Source organism: Peromyscus leucopus, chromosome 3 (genome assembly GCF_004664715.2).
Source record: "Peromyscus leucopus breed LL Stock chromosome 3, UCI_PerLeu_2.1, whole genome shotgun sequence".
NCBI classification, from domain to species: Eukaryota; Metazoa; Chordata; class Mammalia; order Rodentia; family Cricetidae; genus Peromyscus; species Peromyscus leucopus.
This window is the reverse complement of record NC_051065.1, coordinates 157,586,596-157,602,982: the sequence shown is the minus strand read 5'-3', so window position 1 is coordinate 157,602,982 and position 16,387 is coordinate 157,586,596. Positions and strand designations below refer to the sequence as shown.

Here is a 16,387-nt window from a genome sequence, read left to right as displayed (position 1 = left end):
GGGGAAGAGGAACACTAAGCTGGCCTGGAGGCCTTGTCTGCACCAGGCTGCAGGCCTTTTCATCACCCCCTGTCTGGCTCTCATGTGGTGTTCCTGTTCTGCAATAGATGACAGCGGGCTGCTGGTACACTGTATCTCAGGCTGGGATCGGACCCCTCTCTTCATCTCTCTTCTACGCCTTTCCTTATGGGCTGTGAGTATGAATGGCCTGGGGTCAGGGACTATGCAGAGACCATATTAGGTTCTGCCCTCTGGGGTCTTAATTATTGTCTCCAAGATGCAGAGAAGCTGTGGGGTGAGGACACACTCAGCAGGTGCCATGTTTAACCGTGTTCTTGGTCAGCGAGAGTGGTCACCCAGTCTATTATGTGATTTGCTCTGGGGCAAGGTGGTCTGTACTAGGAAGGCAGCTTTCTGATCTTGCCACGCTTGGTCTCTCCCAGGATGGGCTAATCCACACCTCCCTGAAGCCTGCAGAGATCCTCTACCTGACTGTGGCCTATGACTGGTTCCTCTTTGGGTAAGTTTTCAAGGAACACCAGCCTTTGAGGTATATGTGCAGGGTGTGGGCTTTTTTTTTTTTTAATTATTAAATGTCCAGGAACAGAGATAAGAAAGCAGTTGGCTCCCTTTGGAAAAGATGAAAGAAGTTGGCAGGCTTCACCTGCTGCCTTAGTGCCAAAGACTTGGTCTGTCTCTGGTGCACAAGCCTCCCTCAGCCCTGGGTTATTACACCCTTTGACTCCTCACTCTTCTTTTTCAGGCACATGTTGGTAGATCGACTCAGCAAAGGAGAGGAGGTAGGTCCCCTCGTAGACCTCTACCCCACCTTAAGACAGAATGACATTCATTCTGGTTGCCATGCTGTAGAGGCAGTTTCTTCTCCACCCAGGATACTTGGGTGAGGTCACCATCTTCTTCCCTCAGGCAGGGGTGGGGGTGCGGGAGCAAGAGCACAGAGCCCCTTGTGTGAACCTCAGGCTCCCCTTGTACCACAGAAAAAGCTGTGGTCACAGCTGCTGTGATCTTTTCAGGCTAATTTTCTGCCTTTCTGCACTTGGCTCTGGAACCAGTGTACAAGGTACTTTCCATGACATAGTGTTGCTGTCTTCGATCCTGCTGTACCCAGAATCCCTTCCTTTCTCCAAGGTGTTCTGTACACTTGGAGTCCTGCCCACTTCTCCTCTGTAGGCTGCCTCTGGGTCCATTTTGTTCTTCCTCTTCAGTGTAGTCAAATTCCTCTGCCAGCTTTGCCTCGCTGTCTCCATTCTCCTTGCCTCTCTACATCTTTGCCTGCTTGTCATGGTTTCCCCAGGCTCAGCTCTAAAGTTGGGCTTGAGTGTGCCCCTACTTGTCCTGCCTATTGCCGAGGTGACCTTGAGCAGCATGCTTAACCTTGAGTCTCCTGGTGCCTCGCTCAGAGATACAGATGCCTATCACGACAGTGTTGGCTCTGTCTCCCCTCGTCCCTAACCTCCAGAAGCATCCTTCTCTCCCTCCCGCTCCTAGCTTGCTTCCTTCTGGGGCATCTTATCTCTAGCTTTCTTTTGTTGCTCCTGCCCAGCTGCTCATCCCCCTTCCAAATCTCTTCTGAGCACTTACGCGTCTGCAGGGCTGCAGAGCTCATAAGCCCATTCCTTGGAGGCCCCGTGAACTCTGCCAGAGGCAGAGCCTTTGGCATTGAAATCTGGGTGGAAGGCCTCTTTGTAGGCTCTTGTTTAGAGATTTTGCTGGTGCTTCAGGACATTCTGTCCTCCACTCCATCTCCCCTCCTCCCTCAGAGCAGGCCAGATGCTCCCTTCAGAGAATCAGGGCAAAGATGAAGCTGAGCTGCCTGGGCTGGGTCCCACCATTCAGTTACTCAGCATATGCAAAGATCTTTGGGACGGGAGGGCTAGGTTTTACCTCCCCAGACTAGACACTTCTGTAAAACAACAAGCTAAAAACAGCTAGTACGTGCCTCTTTACCCTGTCTTCTGTCTTTGAGGTTCCCAGCATATATTAGCACATTAAAGGCTGAAGAGTCTGATGGAACACCTGTGTCATTTTATATAATGCAGCATTTCATACTGACCAGATCTGAGCAACCCTCTGCCTGTTTTTGAGGGACTCTTACAGGGCCCTGTGGGAATGTGTGGGTGTTTCCCTGGGTATCTCATGGGTTGCACCTTTGGGGATCTCTGGTGTTGATGTATAGCCTGGTGTGTTGTGTAGGCTAAATAGGCCAAAGCCTCTGGACTAGGGCACTGGCTGAGATTTACTCATGGGGACGGGGCTGCTGCTAGTCGGAACCTCCTGCCTGTACCACCTCACGGCAAAGACCTGAGCCTCACAGTACCTGATGAGCACAGCAGGCTCTGAGCCAGACCATGGCTGCCCTACACAAGTTCTGATCCCATGTCAGGTCATGTGACCCCTCTCCATGGAATGCCTTTCCTCTTCTGTCCTGCCTTAATCACTAATCCCTTGCCCAAGAGCCTCTCCCTTCCAGCTGTCCTTCCCGTTGAGCGGCTCTCCCTGGGCTCTTAGATGAAAGTGGGGAGCTGTTGTCCCCTCATCTTTAAAGATGAAGAACATCTGTGTTGAGCTGAAGATGTGAAAGCTCTACGTTGCACCTCTGTGTCCTCAAGAAAGGAGCACATTCCTTCCCTCCCTCCCCCAGCCCAGCCCACAGGCACCTGCCCAACCCTGCTGAGCCTCTTTGACCCGCATCAGTCATAATCCGAGAAGATCCAGCAGGGTCCCCAAGGCGGTCACTCTCCAAAAGAGGGCATTAACCAGAGCAGCCAGCATCCCACTTGGGAACATTCCGCTGTCTCCATCCTTCTACTGGGGAAGGCTAGCTCATCACTGTGTTCTGCTTTTTCTCACTCCTTTAGATTTTCTTCTTTTGCTTCAATTTTTTGAAGCATATCACCTCCGAAGAGTTCTGCCTGAAGACCCAGAGGTAAGTGGAGGCCAGAGGCACCCAAGGGGTACTCCTCCACAGTGAAGCATTTATCCCAGCCCTGTACACCAGAGCAAATGCCCATGCTGAGGCCCTAAGTGACAAGGGAATGAATGGTTTGATGAAGAGCTGGGATGCTACAGGAAGAAACAAGCCTATGGACAGGACTTCCCACTCCTCACAGCCTTGAGCTGATGCTCATCATCCTTGGGCGCTATACAAGTCCAAATGTGGATGTGGCTCAGTGGTAGAGTGCCTGCCTACCATGCTCCAGACCCCACTTTCAATCTTTGGTACCATAAAAAAGACAAACTCAGAATATGACCCCATAGAAACTGACTCATACTCTGCTGGGCATCATGGTGCACACCTTTACCCCCAGCATCTGGCAGGCAGATCTGAGTTCCAAGCCAGCCTGATCATCTGCACAGTGAAGCAGCAATCTGCTTCCAACCTGAGAAAGTCTTGTATGTCTGGCAGTTGCCCTGGGACTCCAGTGAGAACTTGGGTCCTAAGAGTTGACTTGTCTTCCTCCCCAAACTTGGCACTTGTTGGGCCATAATTGAGTCCCAAGTGGCCACGATGGTGAGGAAAAGCAGGCTGTGTTCACCTTAGTCTAGTGCATGTGACAGGCAAAGCCAAGCTGGTAGGTCCTGGAAGTAGGCCTGGTACTTGGCAGACTCTGTAGGTGGGACCTGTTCCATGAGGCGCCAGTAGTTGGAACTGTCCTGCAGGCTAGGGAAAGTCAAGAGGAGGTGACAGAGAAAACTCCAGCTACAGCTCAAATTTCCTGCTTGGGGTTGTCATTCTAGGAGGAAGAGTTTGCCAACTCGGGATGCAGGCTTCACTCTGGAAGATATCTGCATGTTGAGTGAGTGCTGGCCCCTAACAGGCTTTCCTGCTTCACCATAGCTGAGTATAGACCACATGGGGACCTGTTCTAGAAGCTTATTCCTCCAGCCGTGTGGTGTGGAAAAGGTGGGGGACTGGTAGTGGGGAAGGTAACGTGCTGACTTTCTGGCTGCTTCCAGGACGCAGAGACCGAGGCAGCACCACCAGCCTAGGCAGCGACTTCTCCCTGGTCTTGGAGAACTCACCAGGAGCCGTGGGGAGCTTCACCTATGAGGCTGTGGAACTTGTCCCGGCAGGAGCACCAACTCAGGCAGCTTGGTGAGGGGCCAGACTGAGACAGAGTCAACTCACAGCTGTGGCCCAAGGCCACCAGCCCTAGGGAGCCAGGCTGTAGCCCCAGGAACAAAGGGGGCTCTGACAGAAGGCTTGAGAGCATCGCTTCATCCCCTGCTGTCTGTCCTGGGCCTCAGAGCCCAGCCATCTGGTTGGTGAGGGGCCCTGCATGGTGGCCCAGGAGCACAAAGGGCTGGTGCTCCCAGTGGGACCAAGAAGCAGCAGTGAGATGTGGGGGAGGGAAGAGTGCCCTGTACAGTGTGCCAGAAGGTGGGGGCAGCTTAGAGGAAGGTGACAAAAGGTGGTACATACGATGGTCAGGGACCTGCTTTGAGGGTCCTCCCGTTGAGAATGTGGCAGGATCTGAGGCCTTAATGCCTTCCTCCCTAGACACATGGCAGTTTGTACAGCACTTGTAAGGGAGGCACTGGTGGGGCAGTTAGTGCACATGAAGAACAATTTTCTAGCATTCTCTGAGACTAATGGGCCAGTGCATTTAGAATGCCTTGGTGTCTCAGTTAAAGTCCCAGCCCTTGTTGCCTGTGGCCTTGAACCTGGGAGAGAACCAAGTGTTTGTGCCTCCTGTGTGTGACATTTTCCCCGTAGACAAAGTGACTCCGAGGCCCAGCTGACAGCCTTGCTCTTCTACAGGAGGAAGAGTCACTCGCCCTCCCCACAGAGTATGCTCTGGAACCGGCCCCAGCCCTCTGAGGACCGCCTGCCTTCCCATCATGGGCTGGCTGAAGCCAAGTCTTCCAGCTCTTCATCCTCAAACCATTCTGACAACTTTTTCAGGATGGGCAACAGTCCTCTTGAGGTCCCCAAACCCAGGTGAGGAACCCCAAGGTATAAGGAGCCTACTGGGGAATGTGGTTGGCCGCCTTCCATTAGCAGGGTTGGAAGTGAGGGTCTAACATTTAAGCTTTCCATATCTTTAGGCTGGGATTCCTTGGTATATGCCTGATGGGTAGCTCCTTAGGAGCTGAAAGAAATGGATAGCTTAGCAGGCCCACTCTTTGAAGGATTGATTGCTGTTGGGGTACAGAGCCTTCACTGGTTTGTAAAAACTTTTGGAATGGTTTCCTGGAGCTCTGTGCAGTACATGGGTACACAGATGATGTAATGGTTGTTATGTGACTGACAGAGTCAGAACTGCCTCCATGAGTCACCTTTGGAAGATCCCAGCCCTGTATGTAGACTGCCCATTTTTGTTCAAAATGGGTCTGGACACTCTGGGTTCATGATGTCTCTCACATTCCATGTCCACATTGATGGAGAAGCTAAAACAGATAAGGAGCCAGCCTAGACGTGTGGCTGTGGAAAACCACAGCTACTATCTACACCTGAAAAAGCATCAACTCAGCTAGGACAGATGTGCCCATGATAAGGCCAGCACTCTGCCTCCTGGTTAAAACTGAGTGCACCAGGGCTGATGAATGAGGGGTGGTCTGGCAATTGGGGAAAGCACCTTCCAGCTGATGGTTCTACTTCTTCCATCTCACATTCCAAGGAGAGACTGTGCCCGATTGCTTCCCTGACTAAATCCTGGAGAACTTGTAGCCCTTCTGAAGACAGCAGAGCAGTGTGGGGATTAGCAGAATGGGCTGTGGGGTCCCACTCAGACTTGAGCCCAGCTTTACCGTGGAATGTCCTTGTTACTCTGACTTGTAGCAGGCCTGTTAAGAGGCAAATTTGCTAAAACTCCTGGTACCCTCCTTCACTCTCTGGACAAGAGGAGACAGTGGAGTAAGAGGAGCCAAAACATCCTCCTCAGGGAGGCAGACAAATGAGTGGTGGGCAAGCATGGTGGCCAGAGCACCCCCAAGTGCACTGCCTCCAGGAGAGCCTTCACCTCAGTGTCATCTGCAAGTGTGAGCGTCTGTTAACCCTGACTGTAGCCCTTGGTGGCTGAGACCAAACAGCCAGGGCCAGGCACACAGCCCACATTGCCTGTGCCTCTTCACATCCTGCATGTGGGGTGGCATGGGTGTCTGTTGCTGTGACCCCTCCTCTGCACTTGGCTGTCCTCAGGGCTACTCTGGTGTTGTGGTGGCGCTGTGCGACTCTTGCTGTCTGGGCTGAGGTTCGTGTTGATGCTCCCTGCCTCCTTTTCCGGGTAGCACCGTCTAACTGGGCAGGAAACGAGAAGGCTCTACTGACCCTCTAGGCCTTGCCCCAACTGTAGACAGCTCCCACGCTGACTGCCACTTTTTCTCACACCCATTCTTATTGTCCCCTTCTGCTTCCCCGGCCACTTGTCATAGTTTCCTTCAATCTTATGGATGGTTTTTCTTGTTACTGTTTAGGTTTTTTACCTTCTTTGGGTGACTCGGACTTCTTTAGCTGGTCCAGGATGGCCATAAAGGTCCTTTCTCTAGGAGATGAGGAGTATTGGGGTCTCCACAAAGCCTGGCCACACCCTGAGGCAGGCCCAGGCTAGCATGGACCTAATGGGGACTGAGTAGACAGTGTGTGGGTAACTGCTGTGAACAGTGTCTTCTGAGAGCACCTGCCCAGAGCCAAGCCCAGCTAGCCAGGCAACACCGTTCTGAGTCAGATGTCTGCTGCCAGAGGTTTTGAAAGACTACATATTCTGATTTGGAGCATTCTAATTATGTATTTCCATTAACATTAAAATTAATTTAGTCTCTTTTATCTTAAAGTGCCTGAGGGATCCTGTCATTAGCTGCTCTGCCTCTTAGGTAACAGTAGCCGATCAGGTCTTCGGTGCTCCAGGCAGATCTGGGTGGAAAGCAACCCTTTAGGAAAGTTATCCATGACTGCCAAAGTCACTGCTGATGTGTTGTGGGTGTCATGTGCTCCACATGCTCTAACCCTGCCTCTCTTAAAGCAGGACCCCTGTGAGAGGAATCTCAGAGGCTTTGCTCTGTGGAGTGTTGATTCTTACCAGGCCGTAATACCACATTTCTCATTGGGAAGACAGCGACTTTTTGGCTTTTTTCACTGCCGCTGTATAATTAGCCACAGGACTCTTAAGTGTACATGTCTACTTCAGCCTTAACTAGGAAGTCACCTATTCCACCTTGGCATGGCCTTAATCTTTGCTCTCATGTCCCCTTAGGAGTGAGGGGTGGGGTTCTGGCACAGTGTTGTCTATGGCTGAGGAGGATGGTGCCACCACTGAGCCCAGCTTGATGCCAGGCTGCCTGAAGAGCAGATGAACTTGGCTGAGAGACTCCCAACAGCCTGGTTGAATAGCTAAGTAGCAACACAGGAACTAACCTCTGCTGCCCGGTTAGCTGCTCCCCCGGGCACTGCCACCTGCTCACTGTAAAGCTATGAGCTCTGTCCCAGACGGCCTTACACAGCAGAGAAGCCTGATTGCTCTCTGCAGTACCTAGATTACTGTCCTGCTCCAGAGCTGGCATGAGTGCTGATATACCTAAGGCAGTCCCAGCTTGAGACCCGAAAGAAAAAACTTGGAGGCCCCAAGACTTCTCTTTGGGCTGATGTAGGAATGCAGGAAGGAGGCCTTGCTGGGCTGACATGCACACATGTAAAAAGTCAAAGGCCAGGCTGGTGAGAGCCCCCTCCCATGTACTTGGGCAGAGGCCATGGGGCCATCCTTGAGATGCATCCCAGGTTACCTTAATGATTGGTGTCAAGGGGATAAGTCTGGATCCAGTGACACATAGCCTCCCTGAAAGTCTAAGACTTGGCTCATATATTCCCTTCATGTCACTTGTCACCTGATGAATGGCTTTCCTTTTTCTAATCTGTAACCAGGAACTTCAGACAGGTAATTGTACTTTCAGACATTTTATGACAGCATGATTATTGAGATGCTTTCAAAATGCAAGGTAACAGGAAGTACATCAGGTAACCTTCAGGTATAGTCTCACAGGGTCCCAAACCTATGTCCCTGTGGTTCCTTCTCCGAGCTGCCTTGCTCCTCAGGCCACCTTTCTCCATCTTGCCAAAGTAGCTCTTGGCAGCTCCTGAGACTCCCCTTTGCTCTTTCTTACACAGAAGGCTCTCATGAAGGCCTCTTCTTCCAATCACACTTCTAAGAGCTCTCTGCTGTACTCTCATGGAAGTCATGTGCCCATTCATGAGCTAGCCCTTCCCACTTTGAGAAGGAAAATCAGCCGGCGGTGGTGCACACCTTTAATCCCAGCACTTGGGAAGCAGAGGCAGATGGATCTCTGTCTAAAATCAGCCTAGTGTATAGAGTGAATTCCAGGCTAGCCAGGGCTACATGGTGAGCCCCTTAATTTGGATTTCCCCTCTCTCCCCCTGATATTATTTTCTGTGTAACAACCCTGGAACTCACTTTGTAGACCAGGCTGGCCTCAAACTCGGAGATCCCGCCTGCCTCTGCCTCCCAAGTGCTGGGATTAAAGGTGTACATCAGCATCACCTGGCATCCTCTGGATTGTTTTTAAGGAAAATTGGCTAGAATGGACTTGGGCCAGACCTGCTTTTATTCACAGCTTTGGCCTTCCCAGCTGTGCGACTTGGAGCTGGAATGGAGGGGGAAATCACTTCCCTCTCTCCAAGCTCAGTTTTCAGCCCATCCTTATGTAGGACTAGTGATCCTGAGTCCTGTAAATAAGGGTGAAATGGTGTACTAAAGTAAGGTATCTGTCATACCTGGCATGCCGGATATTTTTTCTTCCTACAAATGTTCAGAAACTGCAGCTGTTTTTTAGGAACTGTTCTTAGCATCATTTATCTGTCAGCCATGTCAGAGCCATGTCAGAGAACTGTAAAAGGCCAGGCCTGGTGCCTCACTCAGACCTAGTCTTGCCTGGATTCAGCCAGCACTCCTTGTATCTGTTTTCTTGTGTCTCAGTACAGAAAGTAGTAGCTAGAAGCTCCCTGGCTATACCTGTCCTCAGCTAGGTGTCTGCCAGGAGATAGGGAGATGGGGAGCCACTGAGGAAGAGGGCCTGGGCTGGGGCTAGCTAAGGAGTAGAGTATTACCAAAAGCCACCATCCTGTACAGAGGCTTAGGTCTTCCAGGCCCCAGGCCTAGGACAAAGCTCCACAGTTCCAATTTGAGGGCTGCTTGGCTATGTTCTTGCCGGTGCTTGAGCAGGCAAGCAGAGGAGACAAAGCTCAGATTTCTTTCTTCGCAGCTTTGTTGACCCTTGTGTAGGAGCTTAGGGCACTGGGCTGCAGCCTTTCTAATGCTGGTGAGGGTCACCCAAATGCTGAGCTGACTAAGGCTCTCCTTCCTTCTCATGAGCAGGAATAGGTCCCTCCAGGAGGACACTTACCTTTTGTCTCGAGCTGTCCCTCTAGCCTACTCTAATCCAAGTATTTTTGAGTGCCTCTCAATGCAAGAGCTGAATGGTCGTTTTACATAACCTATTATTTGACTTTAATGTCAGGTTAGGAAGATCTCATGTTTCATTCTTGAAAAACGTCAGTGACTCTCAGGCATGGCTGCTCAATGAAAGCTGTTTTCTGTTCCATAGGAGGGGATGCCCTCTTGCTGGCCCTGCTGCCTCATCCACCTGACAGCTACTCTGGCCTGGTGTTGCCTCTGGAAAGCAAAGGGAACTGACTACCCCAGAGAACCAGAGTGCTTAAGGGGAACTAGGCAGAAATACATCTACTGTCTGTGATTACCTGGGCTAGCCTACTCCAGGGGATGGGTTTGGGGCTTGAGAAACTTCATGGCATAGAATGCCTCCTATTTCCCACTTTTCTCTCCCACTTTTACCCCTGCTCCCAAATCTTCTTTGAGTCTTAGAAGCTGTTTCTCCATAAGCTGCTAAAAGTGGAAGTCTGCTCTTCAGATGGGCTATGGAGACTGAGGAGCCAGGCTGTGCCGCTGGAGGGTTTGCACTGAACACCCAGGGCGGGCTTCTCTTGGTAGGCTAGCTGTGATTGACAGGTCTGATGTTTATCTAGAAACCAAGATGCCTGGCCTCATGCACCCTTGGGATTCTACCAGGTAGTAGACCACATCCTGTTCTCATCTCTGAAGACGTCACCCTTTGCCAAGGGTCACCACAATGATGAATGTGGCAAGGCCCAGTGTTGGCAGGCATTCTAGTTCACAGCAGCTTTTAATGTGGAAAGCCGTCTGTTTTCCTTTCTCTCAAGGTGCTGGGCTTCTAGGAGTTCAGAACAAATCTGTAGTCAAATCTGAGTTTAAAAACCTCCTCATAGGGTTGATGAGATGGCTCACCCAGTAAAGGCACTTGGTGCCAAGCCTAATAATCTAAGTTCAGTCCCAAGGACCCACATGTCTTCTGACGTCCACAATGGCATGCATGCATACACAAACACACATAAATGTGACATAAAAATGAAACTCTTGTGTCTGGGTATGGGGGCTTATGACTGTCATCCTAGCACTTGGGAGCTGAGGCAGGATTGCTATGAATTTAAAGCCAATTTGGACTGCATAGTTTGTTACAGGCCTATTTGAAACAGATCACCAGAGCTGTGCATAGGTCATGGATGCTTGACAGTAAGATTGGCCAAATAACTGGGGGGGGGGGGGGGGTGCTGTCACTTCAGGATCCACTGATGTCAGCAGCTAAGTGGGTAGGGTAAAGTATTTTTCACCTGCTTCCTGACCCTACCACTTGTTCATTCTCTGGCCCTGTTTCTGCATCCTTGGGAGATCCTTTCTGCTGTTCTTGAGTTAAATAATAAAAGGTCAGTCTAGTACTTGGGAGGCTAAGGCAGGAGGACTGCTCAAGTTTAAGGGCAGCCTGGGCTATGTAGTAAGTTCCAGGCTTGATGCCAGAGACTGACTTGCAGCCTCTCAGCCGCCCACAGGTCAGCTGCTGTCCAGGACAGAGGAGAGAGCTTAGCTGTTGAGGAGGGAGGAGGTGGCAGCAGAGCCTCCTCCCCAGCTCCCAAATCTCCCTCTGTCAGAAGAGGTCTGATGAAGCTGTCAGTTTGCAGCCTGATTTGATTCATCCCTCCCCTCTGGGCATAGCCATGAGTTTGCTCTGTGGTGCTCTGGAATACAAACGCTGGCTCCTGGAAGGAGCTGCAGAGGAAGGGAGACCTCAGGGCTCTGTTCACTCTTCATCTAGGTCACCACCTTCCAGTTTCCAAAAGGCTTGTCGTCCCCCCCTCCCTCCCTCCATTCTGATAAGATCTCAGTGGCCCTGGGTTCCATGCTGCACAGATGCATGTCACAAAGAGGGTGACTGCTCTTGGGGCCGGCTTCAGCCTAATCTGTCACTTCACTGCGTCAGCCATCAGGAAAGGCACATGGGCCACAGGCTTTGGGTCTGGTTCATCTCTTGTTGCCCTGCTTTGCTCTTGGTCTTTGGCTTCAGTATCTACACAAAGCACTGTCCTCACAGCCCAGCACAGCTTATAGTCTTCTTTCTCAGTCACTCCTTACCCAGCTTTGTTTGCTCTTTTGGAGAAAGTAGTTGGCTTTCAGCTGCTCCATCAGAACCTGTGGCTGCGGCACAGGGCCATTGTGTTGCCCACCCTTCCCCAGGGCACCCCTGTCAGGCATGTGACTGACTGCATCATCTCCCCTCTCTCTCCTCTCTGCCCCAGATCAGTGGACCATTCCCTGCCCGGATCCTCTCTCTCCACAGACTTTGGCAGCTGGCAGATGGTAACGGGCTGTGGCAGTATTCAGGAACGGGCTGTCCTGCACACAGACTCCTCTCTCCCTTTCAGCTTCCCGGATGAGCTCCCTAACAGTTGTCTGTAAGTGTCTTGCTTGAGAAGGCAGGATACTCCCCTGCCCATGTCAAAAGCTGGAGAGCAATCAGGAGTGCTGGTCAGGAGTAGTGCTGAGGCAGAGGCTGACCAGAGGGAGCAGCTTGGGGTCTCTGCCCCTCCCCGTTAGTGTGCGGCCTCTGGATCCCCAGGGTGTGAAGGATGCCTGTGGCAGCTCAGGAAGTGCATTAGGCTTCATGTTCACTCTTCTCAATTCCAAAACCCCATCCACAGATGTGTCGGGTGTACTGAGGGAAAGCTAGCTGGACTATAACTATAGAGGATTCTATTTATGTATGAGGCTTTGCCTGACATGAGAATCCTTTGAAAACAGAACAGTCGGGTAGGAAGCTAAGTGTATGTTGAAGACCAGAGCAAAATGGCACTGGGTTAGCCTGGCTCTGAAATCCAAGCAGAACCAAGAGTTACTTTGTACCCCCACGCTTGTACTTTTGCCTCAGGACAAAAATAAGGACTGGATGGCACTGCTAGATCACATGCCTCTTCCTCTGGGGAGGCCACATGTCCCCTTGCCATCTTTGGTGGCTGGTAGATGGTCAGGCAAGAGAGAACCTCTAGTGCCCTGAGGAGTAAGGCCTGCTCCTCAGATGCAGCCACACAACAGGCCCTCCAGTCAGTCTTCCTTCTCTCCACTACTGCTGACCCCAGTTCACAACGCCCAGCCCTCTGCTGTCTGAATGGAGGCAAGTTATTCTGGAAATCAGGAAAGAAGAGGGTCCATCTGAAGTCAGGCAGGGGCTGGACAGACACTGGGATACCTGGATAATACTCTCAGGTCCTAGCCCTGAAACTGGGAGGTCACCATAGGGCTTCCAAATCCATTGTTTAGTCCAGCCTCCCTGGCCACCAGGCCCCAGTACACAGAGCTAGATCTCAGATTATTTAATATGTTTTTGAGGCAGGATGTCTGGCCCAGGTTGGCCTAGTATAGTAGTAGCCAAAGGTCACCTTGAACTTCTGATCATCCAGCTTTTATTTACCTCCTGAATGTTGAGATTACAAGCACGTGCCCCCCAAGGTTTATGTGGTGGTCCTGGGGATGGAACTCAGTTTCATCCATGCCAAGCAAGCACTCTACCAAACAAGCCACATCCTGAGGCCATTTTTGGAGGATAAAATAAAAATCCTTAGGTGTTTCTATAAAGAAGTCATCTTCTGGCCGGGCGGTGGTGGCGCACGCCTTTGATCCCAGCACTCAGGAGGCAGAGGTAGGCGGGTCTCTGTGAGTTCGAGGCCAGCCTGGTCTCCAAAGCGAGTTCCAGGAAAGGCGCAAAGCTACACACAGAAACCCTGTCTCGGGAAAAAAAAAAAAAAAAAAAAAAAAAAAAAGTCATCTTCTGCCAGACTGGTGAAAGAATTCTCTGGAGACAACGTGGACCACCCCTGCCCTGCTTGTCAGCATCCTTCACCTCAGAAACAGGCTGTCCCAGCCCCAGGTCATCCTGCCCAGAACCAACAAAGTTCATGCTGTCTCTGAGCTGCTAGCCAGCCCCCAGATCTGGGAAGTTCTCAAAGGACAAAAGATTCTGTGATCTCAGAGCCTCCAAAATTGAGTTGGAGTCTGTCTATTCCTTGTGAAGACACCCTTGGACTTGGTTAGGAGGAAGCAGTCTAAATCCTAGCCGCTCTGTTCCCCATCTGTGTCTTGCAGTCTCGGCCTTGACGCTAGCCTGCTCTTGAGACTGTCCACTGCTGTACCAGCTCCGTTGCCCATTTGTGTCCTGCGAACATCAGTAGCCTGTCTTAGCTGACTTTCTTGTCTCTAAACAGATTGGTCTTGTCCCTTTGCTGCCTGAAGGAGGAGGGCTGTGTGAATACACATGTAGGCCCCCACATAATCCTTACTCCTTGTATTATATGGATACAGAGACATCCTTTTCTTCACTGAAACCAAAAAGAAGCTGAGAGATCTATGCATGACCTCCCACCTGAGAAAAGCCTGATTAGAAGGGTTCAAGGACACATGTCTCCCCAGAGTGCCAGCAGAGACCTCAGGGTTGCTCCTGGGTTACAGGGATTAGCATTCACCTCATTTTCCTTGTGCTGCTGTGGGATTGGTTTGACTTTGCTTTGCCCCCTGGTGCTTCTCTCTGCCTCTCACCGACAACTCCCACCAGCCTGTTTCCCTAGGGACTGGTCTGTCCTCCCCTGTTCTCTGTTCCCAGACTTCGGACCCCCAAGGATCCGGGCTTACTAGGAAGGGGGCACATTGCTGTCGCCTCTGACGGAGTCTTAGAAGGATTCTCTAAGGATGGCTTTCAGAGGGCACAGAGTGCGGATGAGTTAGTGTGGTCCTTGCTAGTCTTCGTGCCATGGTGGATGGGCTGTGGAGACTCACCTGGCCCTTGAAGAGGTTCTCCAGCCAACCCTCTAGCCAAATGTCTGCATATACCTGACCTTGAGTCCAGAGGATGGGTGCCAGATGGTAGCCAAGCTTCTTCTGTTACAGACCCTAGGACGTCAGACAACCCCATGTGGAATCCACACATGGATAAACCTGAGTTGTGTGTGCTTATCTCCCCTTTGACCTCTAATTCCAGACAGTGGAGTGAGGCTTTTGGTCTGCCATGATCAGTGCCCTAAAAGGAAGGAGAAAGGTCAGCACAACACCTTCCCAGCTGTTTACCTGGGAGGCCGCAGGACTGAGGTGCAGCTGGAGCCCAGGCTTTGCACTGGGAGATTCTGGTCTCTTCAGGGCGGCTGGGTTTCCCATGGCCAAAGCTCTTTACAGCCACGGGGGTGTGGTCCTAGCCACGAGAAGGCTATAGCCTGCTAGCAGCTGAGCCCCCCGCCATATCTCGGAAGTCTCCTTACAGGCAGGCACACGGCTTGTGCCACAGCTTGTTCCTAGAGGGAGAGGGAGCCAACGGATGTTGAAGCAGATACGCCACTGCTTAGCTCCCCTTCCCCGTCATCACCAGGAGCGGTGTTCCCCCGCAGAGAAGTTGCTCTGCACTGGAAGAACAGACTGAGAGCTGCAATTTACGTGCTGTGTAAGGGAATACGGAGTCTGAGCCACCAGCTAGATGCTGACTCTGTGCAGTTGGAAGTTTGAAGCTAGGCCCTGTGGAGTGAGGTGGTGGGATCCTGTCCTCCGGTCATAAATTCATCTCTCTCCTTCCCTGCAGACTCTCAGCCCTGACTGACCGGGAGACGCGGCTGCAGGAGGTGCGCTCCGCCTTCTTGGCTGCGTACAGCAGCACAGTGGGGCTCCGGGCAGTGACCCCCAGCCCCTCTGGCGCCATCGGGGGCCTGCTAGAACAGTTCGCCCGTGGTGTGGGGCTCCGCGGCACAAGCACCAGCGCCTTGTGAAGTGGACAGCACAGCCGTTTCCTGCTCCTGTCTCATGAGCCCTCAGTGGAATCAAGCCATGCCTGGCAGAGGGGCACTTGGAGAGCAGGGGGACGACTCACACCTCCTCCTCTACTCACGCACATGGCAGCCCCAGGCCTGAGCAGGCCTGGGGAGGGGATTTTCTAGCTCCCAGCCTCCTGGCTGGTGACCACTCTGTCACTGCCTCCCACCAACCCTGGTCTTTGGATTCCTGTCCACTCGCAGAACTGCCTGGGGTTTTCCTAGGGCCTCGGGGAGGCCGTAATGTTATAGAAGACCCCATTCTGCAGTTTTTGTTTCCTGGGAAGGAGGGTCACCTGCACTGAACGTGAGGCAGTCTCACCAATCACAAAATAAAATCAAGGTCTTTTTGAATGGCTCTTGTCTGGCATCTCTTCTGGTTGTGACCGTCATAGAGCTGCTCAGAACCTTAGGAAGGGTTTGAGACTGGGGAGTTGCGATTCAGAATGCTATGCCTGGCTTTGCCTTTCTGTTCTTCTGTGCTAGGGAAAGAAACCAAGGCCTTGTGTGTGATAGGCCAAGTCCCCAGCCCCCATCAGTCAATTCAAGCCATAAAGGGTGGCCTATGAATTCATAAGACTGGGGTGGGAGTAGGGGTCAACAGGCCTAAGTGGGCGTGGTGACAGCTGCTGCTCATCTGGGCAGGTTCTGGGGCTCCTCCCTGGCTCAGGGTGTGGACTTGCATCTTTAGCAGGTTCTGAAGCAACAACGTCTTGGGATGGAAGATCTGAATGAGGGACAGGCTTCTGGGCTGTGGAGGCAGCAGTGGCCACACATGGGAGGGGAGGGGATCTGCTTGATGAGTGTCAAGTCTCAAAGGCATCAAGGGTTTCACAGAGTTCACCATCCCTCTGATTCCCTCACACCTGTACTGGGGCTAGAAACCAGGGCTTTGCATACGGTAGACAAGTGCTGTGCAATGACCTATGTCCCCAGAGTCCTGATCTGACACGCCATCAGTGTCAATACCCAGAGGTCACTAAGCCTGTTTAAAATACCCCAGTAGCTGCTAATTAGGGCCTTAACCACGAATATTGAGTAACTTGTTCAAGGTCACACAGTTAGTCATATCCAGAGGCGAAGGTGGGCCGGGAAGAGGAAAGGAAGCGATGGTGAGAGCCCCTCAGAATCGGAGTCTACCAACTCCCACCCCAAATGTTTCAGAACCATGGATAGTGCTGAGGTTTTCAGTGCCCCCGTGGTGGC

At 51.8% G+C, this 16,387-nt stretch overlaps 1 protein-coding gene across 5 annotated transcripts in view; it reads left to right on the top strand.

Annotated features, from left to right (window-relative positions):
- Mtmr14 (myotubularin related protein 14) overlaps positions 1-15,535 on the top strand; it is a 45,509-nt gene extending 29,974 nt beyond the window's left edge. For 3 of the 5 annotated variants that reach the window (XM_028863902.2, XM_028863900.2, XM_028863904.2), the window contains 9 exons: positions 108-193; positions 444-520; positions 764-800; positions 2,880-2,947; positions 3,760-3,818; positions 3,979-4,117; positions 4,784-4,963; positions 11,639-11,794; positions 14,956-15,535. In XM_028863902.2, coding sequence (XP_028719735.1) covers positions 108-193; positions 444-520; positions 764-800; positions 2,880-2,947; positions 3,760-3,818; positions 3,979-4,117; positions 4,784-4,963; positions 11,639-11,794; positions 14,956-15,139 — 986 coding nt within the window. In that variant the 3' untranslated portion in view covers positions 15,140-15,535. The remainder of the gene's footprint in view (positions 1-107; positions 194-443; positions 521-763; positions 801-2,879; positions 2,948-3,759; positions 3,819-3,978; positions 4,118-4,783; positions 4,964-11,638; positions 11,795-14,955) is intronic. The other 2 variants (XM_028863901.2, XM_028863905.2) reach the window with 1 other exon arrangement.
- The last annotated feature ends 852 nt before the right edge of the window (positions 15,536-16,387 follow it).